Source organism: Peromyscus leucopus, chromosome X (assembly GCF_004664715.2).
Source record: "Peromyscus leucopus breed LL Stock chromosome X, UCI_PerLeu_2.1, whole genome shotgun sequence".
Classification (NCBI taxonomy): domain Eukaryota; kingdom Metazoa; phylum Chordata; class Mammalia; order Rodentia; family Cricetidae; genus Peromyscus; species Peromyscus leucopus.
This window is the reverse complement of record NC_051083.1, coordinates 95,529,493-95,545,035: the sequence shown is the minus strand read 5'-3', so window position 1 is coordinate 95,545,035 and position 15,543 is coordinate 95,529,493. Positions and strand designations below refer to the sequence as shown.

At 41.3% G+C, this 15,543-nt stretch overlaps 1 protein-coding gene across 1 annotated transcript in view; it reads left to right on the top strand.

Annotated features, from left to right (window-relative positions):
• Acsl4 (acyl-CoA synthetase long chain family member 4) overlaps positions 1-15,543 on the top strand; it is a 60,638-nt gene that overhangs the window by 28,333 nt on the left and 16,762 nt on the right. The window contains exons 3-4 of the mRNA XM_028876971.2: positions 6,193-6,245; positions 14,648-15,178. Of these exons, the coding sequence (XP_028732804.1) occupies positions 14,828-15,178 (351 nt within the window). The 5' untranslated portion in view covers positions 6,193-6,245; positions 14,648-14,827. The remainder of the gene's footprint in view (positions 1-6,192; positions 6,246-14,647; positions 15,179-15,543) is intronic.

The window sequence follows — 15,543 nt, the reverse complement described above, 5'->3', positions numbered from 1 at the left end:
AAGACAGGGAGGAAGGATTGATTGTAGGAGCCAGAGGAGTCAAGGACAGACACGACAAAAAAACAAACGGCCCACAGAATCAACTAAGCAGGGCTCGTAGGGGCTCACAGAGGCTGAAGCGACAAACACGGACCGTGTATGGGTCTGAGCTAGGTCCTCTGCATGTACCTTAGAGTTGTGTAGCCTGGTGTTTTTGTGGGACTCTGAACAGTGGGGGTGGGGGGGGTGGGGGGCGTGTCTCTGAGTCTTGCCTGAGCTTGGGACCCTTTTTCTCCTACTGGGTTACCTTGTTCAGCCTTGAAATGAGGGTTTGTGCCCAGTATTATTGTATCTTGTGAGTTTTTTTTTTTTTTTTTTTTTTTTGGTGGATATTCTGGGAGGCCTGCTCCCTTTTATTTATTTATTTATTTATTTATTTATTTATTTATTTATTTATTTGGTTTTTTGAGACAGGGTTTCTCTGTGTAGCTTTGCGCCTTTTCCTGGAACTCACTTGGTAGCCCAGGCTGGCCTCGAACTCACAGAGATCCGCCGGGCTCTGCCTCCCGAGTGCTGGGATTAAAGGCGTGCCACCACCGCCCGGCCTTGCTCCCTTTTATTAAGGGAAATGGAGGAGAAGGGGTAGATTTGGGGGAGAGGGGAGGTATGGGAAGAGATTGAGGGGAATGGAAGGAGGGGAAACTATGGTTGGGATGCAATGTATGAGAAAAAGAATAAAAGTTTAAAAAAGAAAAGAAAAGCTATGGTGAGAAAAAGAGTATTTCATACAAAAAAGATCTATTTCCTTAATATGCAAAGAACTCTTGATGAATCAACAATGAATACCTAAGTAGAAATAGAAAATTGGGCAAAGGACTTGAACGAAAACCTAATATAAGAAAAAACGAAGTGTTGAATAAATACTGCTTTAGTACATACATAGTTCAGTTCAGTGTCAGAGAGGATCCGGGGAAAGGAGCACATTGATAGATTTCTTCTGGGAACATGAAGTGGCATATTGTTTGTTAGAGAACCTGTTTATTTTCTGACTCCTCTTTAGGTAATGACAGAAATGTCTAAATGGTATGGGTCGTTCATATACCTTCACTTAATATTAACATCTTGCATACAGTAGATTAATCATCAACACTATTGAAGTTGGTATACTCGACCAACCAGCTCAGAAAGCAGTATTTGTGCTAATCTTTCTCTGCTTTGGTTTGTAGTCTCGAGTCATGCTGCCTCATTCTCTCTTACTCTCCTGCTACCACGATAACGTCTTGTAAAAAAAAAAAACCTCCATGCTAGGGATTGGACCTGGCGCCTTATGCTTGGGAGGCAAGTCCTGTGCCACTGAGCTCCATCTCCAGCTTCCCACAGTTGATCATTTTGTAGATGATATTCTTCATTTCCTCATTGGATGTCCGCAGTTTGGACTTCTCTGATGTTTTATCCATGACATCTTGAAATTATTCATTTCGGGCAGAATTGCCTCGGGAACACTGTGCTCTTTAAGATGTGTCATGCCAGAGGACACAGGATGAGATGTCTCATTACTGTCATGCTAAATTTCTCCACTTTGTTAAGGTTTTGCCCACTGTAAGTTACTGTGTTTTATATTTCTCAGAACACCATGGAAATGAAATTCTGTATCAGGCCAGAACTTGTGGGATGGTGATAGTTCCTGTAACTAGTGAAGGTAGCTGTGATCAATTAAGGTAGTGTCAGCTGGGATTTTCTAGGGTAATATTTCTATTTTCACTGTTTTGTTTGTTTGAGGCAGGGTCTCACTATGTAGCCCTGGCTGACCTGGAATTTGCCATGTAGACCAGGCTTGTCTTGAACTCACAGAGATCCACCTGCCGCAACCTCTGTAAGGCATATGCTGCCATGCCTGGCTTTTGTTTTTATATTTATAGTAAATATTAATGTTTATATTATATTTTATCAATACATATTTGAGTGGATACTTTGAGACCATGCAATATCCAGTTTCAACTTCCCAATTTTTCCTGTTGGAGCTGGCATTCATCAGTCTGTGGGTGTGGTCAGTGCCTGTGGGGTCCAGAAGAGGACATTGTTAGATCACCTGCAACTGAACCAACCAGTGTGGGTACTGGAAACTGAACTTAGGTCCTCCGCAGGAGCAGTAAGAGCTTTTCACCACCCCTGGACTGTCTCTCCAGCTCCCAACTATACATTTCTATTCATTTTGTGTGTGTGTCGGGGCGCGGGCGGGGGGTGGGGAGAGGGAGGGTTCAAGACAGTGTTTCTCTGTAGCTGAGCCTATCCTGGAACTTGATTTGTAGACTAGGCTGGCCTCGAACTCACTCACAGAGATCCCCTTGTCTCTGCCTCCCAAGTGCTGGGATTAAAGGCGTGTGCCATCACTGCCAGGCTACATTTCTTATTTTATGGAAAATACTAAATTTGCATGAAAATACAAAAGCATACAAATATTAAAACAGCTAGATTTAATATTTGACATAATTGTTGTGACTATGTAAAACTCAAACATGCATGTGTAAAGGTATCATAATTGGTTTGGAGCTCAATATTTTAAAATTTTAAGCCATGTTCCAGTACAGGAGGATTTTTATTCACAAGCATTTATCAATAGAAGATTATCTGTTTACCTAATAATATGTATAAAACACTGTTATTGCTAAGGAAATTGTTTTGAATTAGCCCAGCTCGAATTTACTTTGAGGTTTGAACACAATGTGCTGATTTTCTTGATATTTTTCCACTCATCTCTGAAACTTCCTATTTTCAACTTAACATTGATGCTTGAGATATTAAGTACAGGAGAGCAACTCATGCCTGGAACATTTCCAACAGATGCTATCACAGATGCTATTTACTTGACTTTTCAAAGAATGTTTTAAAATGATTGGTTAAGAGACTCATTTACTAACAGAGAGGACCCACTCTGTAATGGATTGTTTTTGAAGTCTGTTCTGAAGTATGAGGTTATCTGAAGTTTAACTACACTTCCATGTATTTGTAATACTTTGGGAGCTCCTTTGGAAAATTTCATTAGTTAACTCAGCTCTCTCCTTAGCTCTATGGATGTGGTTTTTCTCCTTTGTATTTAGTGAATTCGAATTTGTCAGTTCTGTTTCTTCCATAATTGTCAGTCTTTGACACTGTATTTTTCCACACTACCGTTATTATTCCATAGAAACAAACTGTATTATCTGCTGTCAGTGTGTGAATTTTTTTCTAAGCTAAAACATTTCAACTTCCTATTGCTGTGGTCCAGCCTTAGCCTGTGTTCAGGTTGAAACACAGGGAAGGGGTGTCAGCTTGAAGAAATGAATTGTTTGACTACCAGATGAGTTTCACACAAGTGGTCAGCCCCAGATAGCTCCAGCCAGCTTTCTTTATACATCAAAAACAAGCATGTTTTACCATACTAACAAACAAGGTTTTTCCCATCCTGTAATGTTAACCTCTAGCAAACACAAATATGTCAAATGTGTTTTCCCCTACTGTAACATCAAAACATCTTTAAACTCAAAACAACACTTATTATTTTGTTAGCTTGGCCAAATACCGAGCCAGGTACATCCTGTCTTTACAAAACTGAAAGATGATTGACATAGGCACACATTTTCAAGAACAACAATATCATTCAAAACATATTTACAGAAATAGGGATGATCAGCCTCCTATCCTGTCAGCCTGAATCAGAACAGTTCCCCGGGGGTCTGGAGTGACAGCTGGCTTCCCCAGACAAGAAACCTGAAAAGCATCATCTCCCAAAGAATTTTAGGGGGGAAAAATGGAGTTTCCAGGAATGATCAGAACTGTCCAATGCATGATTGACAAAATGACACTAAAACCATCAAGAGAATCATCAATGGTAAGAGAGAAGAGAGTGTGCAGGCTGCATGGTCCCAGCAGTATTCTGCGCTGTCCAGAAGTGCACGGATCCTTGCCGAGTGATACTGTCCCTGTGGGCTTTTGCCTTATCTGGAGACCCATTGGACAAGCACTCATAGACTGGTCCCAAACTAGGTCTCATGGCTCCCAATACCTTGTAGTAAAAGCCTTGTATTTTCACAAAAAAAAAATTCTGAGTAAGGTTTGCTTTGTAATTTTAGCAAAATATCCCTGTTTCTGATCACCCAAAATTTTAACCTGCTTATGATAATCTATTTAAGTTTTCTGTATTACATTCTGTCTCAATTTCTTTGCCTAGACTGACTGAGGGGAGGGTGCTGTTTTGCAGAGGGAGGCTGGGAGAGTTGTAGATTAGTTCTGTTGGATAGGAAACTCTGGTTGGCTAGATTAGAAAATGAGATTTGGTTTCATTTTCTCTGCTGGGTAGTCATTGTATTCTTCATTTTCCTATTTGGTGCTAGGTGCTGCTACCCTAGTTGTTGGGATCCTAAACCTGGGAAAGCGGGGCCAAAAACCAGGTGGCCTAAAGTCTCATGCAGTAGCCAACTTTAATCAGAGCATCAGGCAATTTATACTCTTGAGGGTTAAGAATCATATGAGTAAGGTGTTCAATCACCAGGACAAGTCACACGTGGCAAAAACATCTTTTTCCATAGAGGCCAATGACTAATAACAGCTGAAGTCAGCTCACTCCTATCCAGTACACCAGGGGAGCATGAAAACACATTCCAGGAACAATTTGGTATTTTTGAAGAAACTGGGGTCACAAGACTTGGGGTGGGTGTTTTCACAAGCATTCAGAATTCCTCACACGACTCCAGGTTTGAATCAAACCCATTGCCACATATGTTAAGCACAGGTTCTACCACAGAGCTGCGCCTCTAGTTCCCTTTTCTTACGATGAATGAAATGGCTTTCAAGGTTGTAGACATTGAGAAATATTTCCTCCCCTTTTTGAATTTTTAAAACTATATTTACTTTACCTGTATGAGTGTTTTGCCTGGATGTGTGTTTCATGCATGCCTGGTGCCTTTGAAGGTCAGAAAGGGGATTGGATCCCCCGCAACTGGAGGTACAGATGGTTGTGAGCTGCCACATGGGTGCTGGGAGCTGAACCCAGGTCCTCTGCAAGAGCAACAAGTGCTCTTAACCCCTAAGCCCCATCTCGGTTTGTAGTGAGAGTTGCTTTTGCACAGCCAGTTTGGGCCTGGCGATGAGCAGGGGGTTAAATAGAGCTAAAGTGCTCGTCTGCCTAGGAGAACGCTCTGATGGGGATGGTCATTCCCGGCTGCTGCTTCCTGAGTATCCAGGCGGAAGTGTTTGCAAATATTTATGAAGCAAAGTAGTGGGTAGTTTCTAATGTAGTCCTACACTCCATTCCTCCTACATCTTCCTGCCACCTACAAGTCTTCAAATTATTTCATGGTTGGGTATTATTATTATTATTATTATAATATTGTAGTTACCAGAATTTTCTATGGGGAATTATATGATTTGTATATAAAACTGAAGTTTTTATCCTATGACATTCACCTTCCGAACTCTTTGGACTTTATTTTAATATGTATATGCATTGCTGCCCCCATGTTAATAACTGGGGATAAATAAGAGAATCTCAAATAGCATACCTTTTATATAGTCAGACCCATACTGTTATTAGCTCCAACACTCCCTCCCCAGAAGTGCTGGAAAAAGTTCTAGTAAATATAACAAAAGTGACGTCACCTGTTGGTTACGTGTTCCCATAAAAATCATTCTTTCCAGCCGGGCGTTGGTGGCGCACGCCTTTAATCCCAGCACTCGGGAGGCAGAGCCAGGTGGATCTCTGTGAGTTCGAGGCCAGCCTGGGCTACCAAGTGAGCTCCAGGAAAGGCGCAAAGCTACACAGAGAAACCCTGTCTCGAAAAACAAAAAAACAAAACAAAACAAAACAAAACAAAAAAAATCATTCTTTCCTTCACATTGAGAGGTTCACAGCAGAAAACTAATGGTTCCAGTTAACAGCAGCTGGTTTGCTAATGAAGGGATCAAAAGTGCAAACTACCTACTAACAACTTGGTTCCTGCCAATTGGCATTTTCTCAGGGTTTTGGCTGCTGTCATTTCTTGAGTGAGTCCCACTCAGTGAACTTAGCTGAGCTCCTAATGTTACTACTTTGAATCAGGCGCTCATCGTAGGCGTTTCTTAGTTTGCCTTTAGTAACTGGCTTATCCTGAGCTAAGATATGCAGAAGATGGGCGCTGTCACCTGGTTTTCCTCAGGTCCCATGTCACAGTACTCATAAAATGTTGTCTCTCACTGCAGAATCAAATCACTGGAGATATTCCTGTTCTTCTTAAAAGGGAAAGAAGAAATCTGTAAGTATGTGTCCTTCAGGAATTAAAATATATACTTGTATCCACGATTTGAGGCTATGAAGGGAGAAACCTTGCCAGTATCTATAATGTTAAAAAGGCAATATTTGGAAAAGTAAAATGGGAAAACATACTCACTTTATGCAACTTCCAGAATTTCATCCATATGTAGCTCAATTATAGAAGGGGAGGACTAGTTAAATCCTTTCTCAAGGCATGCCCCCAAAATAAGAGTTCCAGTTTTTGAGTACTGAGGTGTCTGAGCTATTTTTGGCAGGCTGGATAGCTTCCTTGTCTGTAAAGTGGCTGGAGAACAAGCACACAATCACTGATTCGTGGTAGCCACTTAGGCCCATCTCAGAAACTGAAGCTTAATTCGTTAGTGGCTACTTCTCAAGCTGATGTGAGTAAACTGAAATGTCAGCGTCGTCTTCACTGAGGTGTTCATTTCTGGACCATGATGTGGAGCGTCAAACAAATGCAGCAGAGCACTTGAAGTCACGTTTGAGACCTTGAACTGGAAAATCATCCAGTTCAGTGATTCCCAGATGTGGATTTTGAGGCCAGGGCTCACTAGTGGACAAATTTTTACTCGTCCACTCTGAAGCATGACGAAAAGGAACAGTAGGCATGCGCTCTCTTGAATGCTAGCCATTTTCAATATAAAGGATATGCCGGTCTCATTTCTGAGAGGTACGCATGCACTGTATTTTTTAACATGACCATGACAGGAAATGGTAGGGGTGTTTTTAATACCCATATCTGGCAACAAAACAGCTCCGTGTCATTACCCTTTTTCTTAAAACCAAACTAGCTTTTGATGTGTTGAAATGTGAATCCACCTTTCTAATTTTACAGATGAGAAATGACAGGCCCATGTGTTTCAGACTTGACAGCTCAGCAGCTCTGACGCTGCCTCTCTAGTATTTCTGGTCTTTTAAGAATGGATTTCATTGTACTAAGTTAGGAATTTGAAACAGAAGATGGAGTCGTTTTTCTGTGCTAATGACTGATTTCCAAGCATGAAGAAATTCAAAAGACTTAATGGCCACCCATTAGTTGGCATTCGAGGAATCTTAAACATGGCCACAGATGAGGCTAGAATCTGTGAATCCAGTTTCCTCGGGGTCTGTGCTACTGCATGCTAGACAAATATCAGTCAGCTTAGCTTTTCCTTTGGAAAACGTATTGCTACCATTGGGAGGGTCAGTATCTCAAGCCTCTAGTTATCTCAGCAGAGTACTGCCGTTCTCATGCACATGCACCTACATACACAGGGACACATTATAGCCACTGGCCTGCAGCAATTGATCTTGGCCAACCCAAGTGTTAGCCCACCCAGGCTTCGGCAGAAAAGACACTCTGAAGGTGAAGAGTAGGGACGGTCAGTGAGTTGGCAAAACACCTGGCCAGTTGTTTTCAAGAGTGTCCAGGTAGTGCCCTGTGGCCATTTGGAGGCTCTCCTTCAGTTATCATAACTTTGCTCCAGCCGTCTCAGAATAGATTGCAAAATAAAAATAATTTCCTTATTGCCTTTGCCTCACTCAACTTTGTGAGACATGGGCCAGATAAGCCATGGGAATGTAAGAAGAAAGAAGAGTGTGGAATCTATTCCTGACCTTAACATGGAAATGCTAGCATTAGGAATATTTTTCCATGGGATTTTTTTTTTATTTGACTTTGTATGATTTCTGTTCTCAGTCAAGAATTCATTAGTTTTTAAATGTTGGAATGTTTTTAAATGTACAGGAACCTGTAGAAGTTACTCCTTAGCTGCCATTGTAGAACTTTGACATCATCTTTGCTGTGTGCTTTGCTTTTCCAGCCTTAAACCCTTTCTGGTTCTTTCCAAATACTTCACTCCCTGGTGCTTTTTCTCTTTTCACCACATTTAATGAACTTGGATTGTAATATTATGCTTTGCCAGTAGGTGGTGCCACCTTCTAATAAATTTCTTTTCCAAGTTCCTTAAAACTTTGGATTAAATTACATAGTCAATTACCAACTGAAAAAATACATATTTAAAAGTCAGTTGTGTCTCTTATCACTTCGAATGAATACTAGACATCTAGTCCTACACAGTATAGATGTGAAGTGTGTAGGCAGTAACATTGGCTCCTAAATCTCCATATTTCAACATACAGAGAGATAAGATCCCAATTATACTAAACTGTGACCTAGATAAAAGATCTGATACATGCTGGGGATCTTTTGAAGGCATTATGGGAGGGAGGGAGCTCTTGCTAGTGCATGAACGAGTACCTTCACCATGGCTGCTGGGGTGCTTTCTTTGCTGGGGAAAGCTGGGAAGAGACTGGCAGAATGGCGACTTCAGGAGTTAATGCTTCTCCAGGTGATGAAATAAACAGGTTTGGCTAATTTCGTGAGAGACACACTCAGAGATGAGTTGTAATCACGAAATACTTTCGAGCAAAACAATAACTAGTGTGTATATGTTGGTGAAGGGGTGTGTGTGTGAGCATATTTGTGCTTTTTTATACACACAGATACATGTGCAAGCACATACATGAACACACACACACACACACACACACACACACACACACATTCTCCAAGGTTTTTATTTTGCCCTGTTTTCAGTTTTAATAACTTGACTATTAAGTTTGTTTATACAGATCATTTGGTATTGGTTAAAATGACCATTGTTTTCAGTCTAACAATTTGAGTTTGCTGAGACTGACCAGGGGAGCCATATATATTATGGAAAGATTTGGTGCTGCAGATTATCTGATAGCAAGAGATCTTGTTAGCTAATCTAAGCTCATTTATTGTCTTAAAATACTAACATTTTGTAAGGTTTAAAGTTAAGTTGTCAAGCAAATTAGATTGTAATGCATCTCCTTAAAGTTTAATTTTATTTGCCAAGTGTAGGCATCCATTTTGTAACTTAGTATGTGAGCATTCTCATGTTTCAAATTCAGAACATCTATAATATGTGAAAATTTTTTTTTCATAAAGCACTCCACCCTTTCATAAAAATCTTGGTGATGCAACATTTATTTAGAAATATCTTTTAAAGTATAGCAGGTATTCTTATCTGTTTAATCTGTTGAAATTTTATAATTGTATCGTTTAATGTTTGGTAGATAAAACTGTGGGCAAATTATCTTTAGTTGATTTTTAATTTACTCATAAATAATATGATTTGAAAATGTGACTAAAGTGATATTTGTATAGTTGATTGTTGATTTTCAAATTGATTTATTAAACATTTCATAAAACCTTAGTGCAGTGGTTCTCAACCTTCCTAGTGCTGCGACCCTTTAATACAGTTCCTCATGTCATGGTGACCCCCCCAGCCATACAATTATTTTTGTTGCTGCTTCATCACTGTAAGTTTGCTGTTGTTAGGAATTGTAATGTAAATATCTGCTGTGCCACTGGTGTGGGCTCACGACCCACAGGTTGAGAACCACCGTCTTACTGTAAAAGATAGATATCTGCTGCTGGTTTGTTACTGGGGTGGCAGGTGCATTGAGCCTTGCTTGGTTTGGTTCATTTCTACGACTTCCGTAAAAAAGTATCTTGGCATTAATCATCTTAAATTGGTATTGTGTCACATGCTTCTGGTGGAGAAATTTCTTTGAAGTTCAGACTTTATTCAGTCTGTAACATTTACTTTGGGCCCTAGAGCTGAATGTATGGCTAATGCTTTTTTCATTTAACCTGTCTCAGGGTGTTTGAAGTAACTGGAATGAAATACTGACTAAATTTGACATCAGAACAAAAGTACATCAAATTCTACCTGATTCTTTACGAAACCTTCTAATTTTTCTAGACATATGAGAGGTTTTTGCCTCCTGAAGCTTTTGGAGGAAGGACAAGTCAGTGCTCACAACTGTTGCTAGTATTTCTTCCCCTATAAGGTTTGTCGCTCTTACCTACCTAGAGTTTGGTCAGAGCAGATGGTAGAGATGCAAACTTACAATCCAATAAACCCAGGCTAACCTCTCCTTGGCTGTGCTAACTTTGGCAAACTCTGTACTCTACCTGAGTTTCTTACATCTGTAAAGATACCACCTTAAAGGGTTCACTGACTGAGTCAGTGAAAATATATCCATCTCTACAACTTTCCCACAGGAAATGCTCGGGAATTATTTATAAAGCTCATTCCCACCTGGCCTAGCAAAGGTTTGAAGGTACAATGAACTATTCCCATGGAGCAGATGTCTGTCACCTGACCTCAAGGAAACACAGCTCAGTTTGCACCCTAATAACGTGAGGATGCAGTATAGTTTTCATCCAGGAAATGACAGCCTACCTTCCTAAGGGCCATCAGTAGACATAAAGTCACAACGTGCAGGATGTGGAACCTCCCTGCTCTTAACAGCAAGCAGCAATCTTGATCCTCTGCAGTGGGGAGGCATTTCAGTTTCGTGGTTCCCATTAAACAATCAATATCTTTTCCAGTTCAGTGTAGTTGCCAAAGATTTTAAGAGCACTGTGTTTCTTAGAACTTTGACACAGTGTTTTCTTCAAGTACAGCTAAAGTTAAGTATGTTCCGATTGTTTTGTTTGTATATTCTTTCAGTTTCTAATTCAGAGCAGTTTCGTGGATGTTCTTATTCAGTACATTTATTGAACAGTGGACACATGGAGGTACTCCGCTGTTTGGGTAAGGTTTCCGCAGCCAACTGCCTCCTCATGATTCTAATGGAGACACAGACAATAAACGTGAAAAATAGGACCCGGTAGTATATTAGTGAAAGGGGGGGAGGAGAAAAATAAAGTGAGAAAGCGAGTGTTGCAAGAGTAGTTTTAAATAGGGTGGCTAGAGAAAATCTAACTGGGGATATGACGTTACTTGATTAAATATAGAAAGTAGGCAAAAAATAGCATACATGGCTATCTTAGGAGAAGAATTCGGGCAGAAAGAATAATAATACATGCAACAGCTCTGAGTCACAGCATAGTGTACCCCCAAGCTGTAATGAGCACATGGGACTAGAGCTGTGCCAGGGGAGGGCACAGTAGGAGATGAACTCAGAAACTCGAGGATCAGGGCATATACAAGAGGCAAGGCTGGGTACAATACAGTTGTAGAAGGATCAGTGGCTATGCTTTAAACAGGCTAAAATTCAGGTACTTAATTGACGTCTACTTCTAGCCATGGAGGAAACGATGTGAAGTTTAGGGGAGACTCTCGGGCTTATTTGGGAATCATCACCCTATGTGATATTTCCATCCGTGAGACTAAATGAGACTGGCGCAGGCATGAGTGTAGATAGGGAAGCAATCAGTGGATTGAACGCTGCAGTGCTGTGGGATCAGGGAAACGAGGAAGAAGTCAGGAAGGCTGGCAATGCAGGGGCTAGGAAGAAAATTGAACTCTGGTGTCTTGGGGGTGAATTTCAGGTGAGAAAGGAACCAGCTGTTTCAAAGGCTAACTGGCAGAGGAAGATGGCGACAGAGCTTTAATTGACCTTTGGGTCTAATAGTGTGGAGGTCATTGGTGCTACCGATCAGAGAGCACTTGTGATGTGTGGTGGGCGACAAAGACCCTTGGATAGTGGGTAGCAGAGGAAACAAATATGGGAAGTGGGGGACAGACCGCTCTTTTTTAGAGAAGAAATGGAGTAGATCTGAGCGTTGGGTACAAGAGAAGGAATGTTTTGGTTTTTCGAGACAAGGTTTCTCTGTGTAGCTTTGCGCCTTTTTCCTGGAACTCACTTGGTAGCCCAGGCTGGCCTCAAACTCACAGAGATCTGCCTGCCTCTGCCTCCTGAGTGCTGGGATTAAAGGCGTGCGCCACCACCGCCCGGCCAGAAGGAATGGGTTTTAAGGTGAAATAAATGCTAGGGTGTTAGAGGAATGCCCATGGCAGTGATGCTGTAGAGCAAGAGTGGGCGGAGCACTACCCCCGGGTCCACATGGAGACCAAGGCAGGATGTCAGATAGAGGGATGGGAACATCGATGGTTCGTCCTGGCATAGAAGGGAGATGCATATGGCCGGCGACACATGGAGGTGAGTCCATAGCGAATAACTCAGGACAGCAAGCGAGGGTGAGGATGTAGAGGAGTCCGTGGTGGTCTGCAGATGAGGCAGCCAGTTTGAGAGTGATATAGTGGGGACACTCGTTCAGTGTAGGGTTTCCGTGTGTCCTCAAGGAAGGCGGTCAGCACGATAATGTGTTCCTGCACATGAAGCCGCGTGGGCATGGCTGGAGATTAGCATGTGATTTAGCTGAGTCAGGAGAGCGGCCGAGTGAGCGACAGGAGTGCCGAGGGAGTAGGGCAGGGGCCATTCGGATTGCTCACAGAGTGAAGTCGGGAAGACAAAGGGTTCCTCCAAGGAAACTGTGGAGTCGGGAACTCCGATAGATAGTCCTTCTGTTTTCCAGATGAAAGGTGCTGCTACAGAGCTCTGCCAGCTTTTCCCTGTTTCAAGTCACATTGATAGTAGAGGCCGGGGCTAGACCTAGCTCAGTCACGTGTGCTCATTATCTGGGTTGTAGATAACAGTTCCGTTTTCCCCTAGTACAGGAGCAGAGTATTTATCTGTATCTCTGTACGAAGCACTGAAGCCAGTATATATAAGACATTTTAGATATATGACTAGTATTACAAATGATTAAAAACATATAATCAATTTATAGCTAAATAAATTAGAAGTGACTCAAAGGCTACTTTCTATTTCTTTGAATTTGCTGCCCTAAGTTTGACAATTCCGTATTTGAGACTGAAGTGGTACTGTCCCTTAGGGACATTGTATAAATTTTTGTCTTCAACTATTGTCCCTGAAAATGTATATACTCAAGTTGTTTTTTTCAAATTAGTTCTCTTTTGTACTTTTTTTATACATCCATTAAGAACTTATTTTTAAAAATTATGCATGTGGCTAGCTTGTCTATGACTGACTTAAGGCTTATCAAGGAGTACAAAACATCTCTGTTGCAAGAAAGAAATGTTGGAGCCAGGCTGTTGGCACATATCTGTAGTCCCTGCTGTGGGAGCCAGAGGCAGATGGATTTAAAGCTAGCCTGGTCTATGTAGTGAGTTCTGGGCTAGCCAGGAATACACAATGAGACCCTGTCTCTCCAAAAAGACATTGGTTTAGAACTACTGGTCTGTGCTTTAAAGTTAGCTGCCCAGATGTGTGGAGATGTTGATGTCGTCAAGTAGCAGAAGGGTAGCTAGCTACTTTTAGTAATGTCGGAAAGTAGAAGAAGGAAAGATTGTTAAAGACTTAAGTGGTTAAGAAATTTCTGATGGAAGAGTGATCTTGGGTGTCTGAAGCCTGGGCTCTGCAGCAGACACTTGACAGCTACTTGAAGAAGTGAGTGACTAGACAGGCACGTCAGAGAGACCAAGAAAGCAATGTCTAGGGTTAGTGAAAATCAGAATTTCAACTTGGAAAGTCCCAAATAAATCATGGAGACCTAAAATATGTAAGGTAAAGATTGATGTCTTCTTACAGAAAATGAAGGCCTCCTGGTTTAGTCTGATCACAAACGATGGTTCGAGGTTACATAGTCAGGTAGTGGCAGAGGCACATATTGAAACCCAGTGACTAAGTTTCTTCTTCAGCCTCCATCTAACCATCAGCAATCCCTTAGGTGCTCTTGGCCATTTTATGGTGTTTCCTCTGAACTCTCCGTACATCAGTCGTTTGTGCTGCACACTGTAGTGTAGTTGAGGATTACGTCAGTGTTTTTTCAGGGGACGTGCCTTTGGAGTAAAGTGCCAGGGACTTCTGAGATCATAGGACATTCTAAACCTCAGCCTCGCTTACAGTGACTGCAGGGTGGCATATGGGCAAGCCTCGTGAGTTTTTATTTAAGGAAATTGTTTAGTTGTTTCCCCTGTTCCCATACCCCACCCCACTTTGAAAAACACTAGGTCTGTCTTCTATGCTGGCTGCACATAGGAGTATGTTAACTCATAATAGGTCAGGGTTAGGACTTAACACTATTTCAGACCTACGCTCTGCCCAGGCCCAATATGGTCGCTGAGAAAGAACGCTATAGCTGTATTGTTCCCATTGGGGGAAGATGGTGATCAGCAATATCTCAGAAACTTACTTACCTTAGTAAAGAAGTAAGGATAGCATCTGGGGTGTTCTTTGCATCCTCCGTGCATTGATGAGAGCATGAAATTGCTGTTACTTGCCTGATTTAGAGAAGAAAACAGAATACTCTTGTAACTCAACACAGAAAACAAAAATGAAATTCAGAAGTTCTTGCACTAAAAAATGTTGATGTCAGTAATGACTGAACTTAAATTCCAGCATTTCATGCCAGTTACTTCCTCTTTCCATATCAAATGAATTATATAAACTAATAAAGGTCTGGATATTTAAATTAGTGGTGCTATCAACTTGCTAATATTCTTTTGTTGTTTTTTTTTTCCTACTCTCTGCCTGGTTCATTGTCTTCACCTACAGGTGTACTCTATTGTCGGCTTCCAAAGATTACTAACTTTTATCTGTAGCACTAAAATTGAACTCCTTGGCTCTACTGCTACTCTTACTGCTGCTTCCATTTTTGCCTTCTCCAGAAACCTAAGGCTTTAAGAAGCCAAAGAATTAACAACAAATAAGCGCCATATTAGAAGCTTTTCCACTATGAAATTTAAGCTAAATGTGCTCACCATTATATTGCTGCCTGTCCACTTGTTAATAACAATATACAGTGCCCTTATATTTATTCCATGGTATTTTCTTACCAATGCCAAGAAGAAAAACGCTATGGCAAAGAGAATAAAAGCTAAGCCCACTTCAGACAAACCTGGAAGTCCATATCGCTCTGTCACGCACTTCGACTCACTAGCTGTCATAGACATTCCTGGAGCAGATACTCTGGATAAATTATTTGACCATGCTGTAGCCAAGTTTGGAAAGAAGGACAGCCTTGGGACCAGGGAAATCCTAAGTGAAGAAAACGAAATGCAGCCCAATGGAAAGGTTTTTAAGAAGGTAAGGCATTTGCATCTTTTTTATTTGTTTTAATGACAGCGGTACAGTTTGCTTTGTCATAAATCCAGTGCACTTTAAGAATGCTAGCACTATGTCACAGTGCTTGGTAATGAATTCTCAGAGGTCTCATAGTTTCTGAGTATCCACATAGTGGGAATTTTGAGAGTTCAATGTTTTGTTTTGTTTTGTTTTTCCTTTTTTTTTTTTTTTGGTTTTTCGAGACAGGGTTTCTCTGTAGCTTTGTGCCTTTCCTGCAACTCGCTTTGGAGACCAGGCTGGTCTCGAACTCACAGAGATCTAACTGCCTCTGCCTCCCGAGTGCTGGGATTAAAGTGTGTGCTACTACCGCCTGGCCTGAGGGTTCA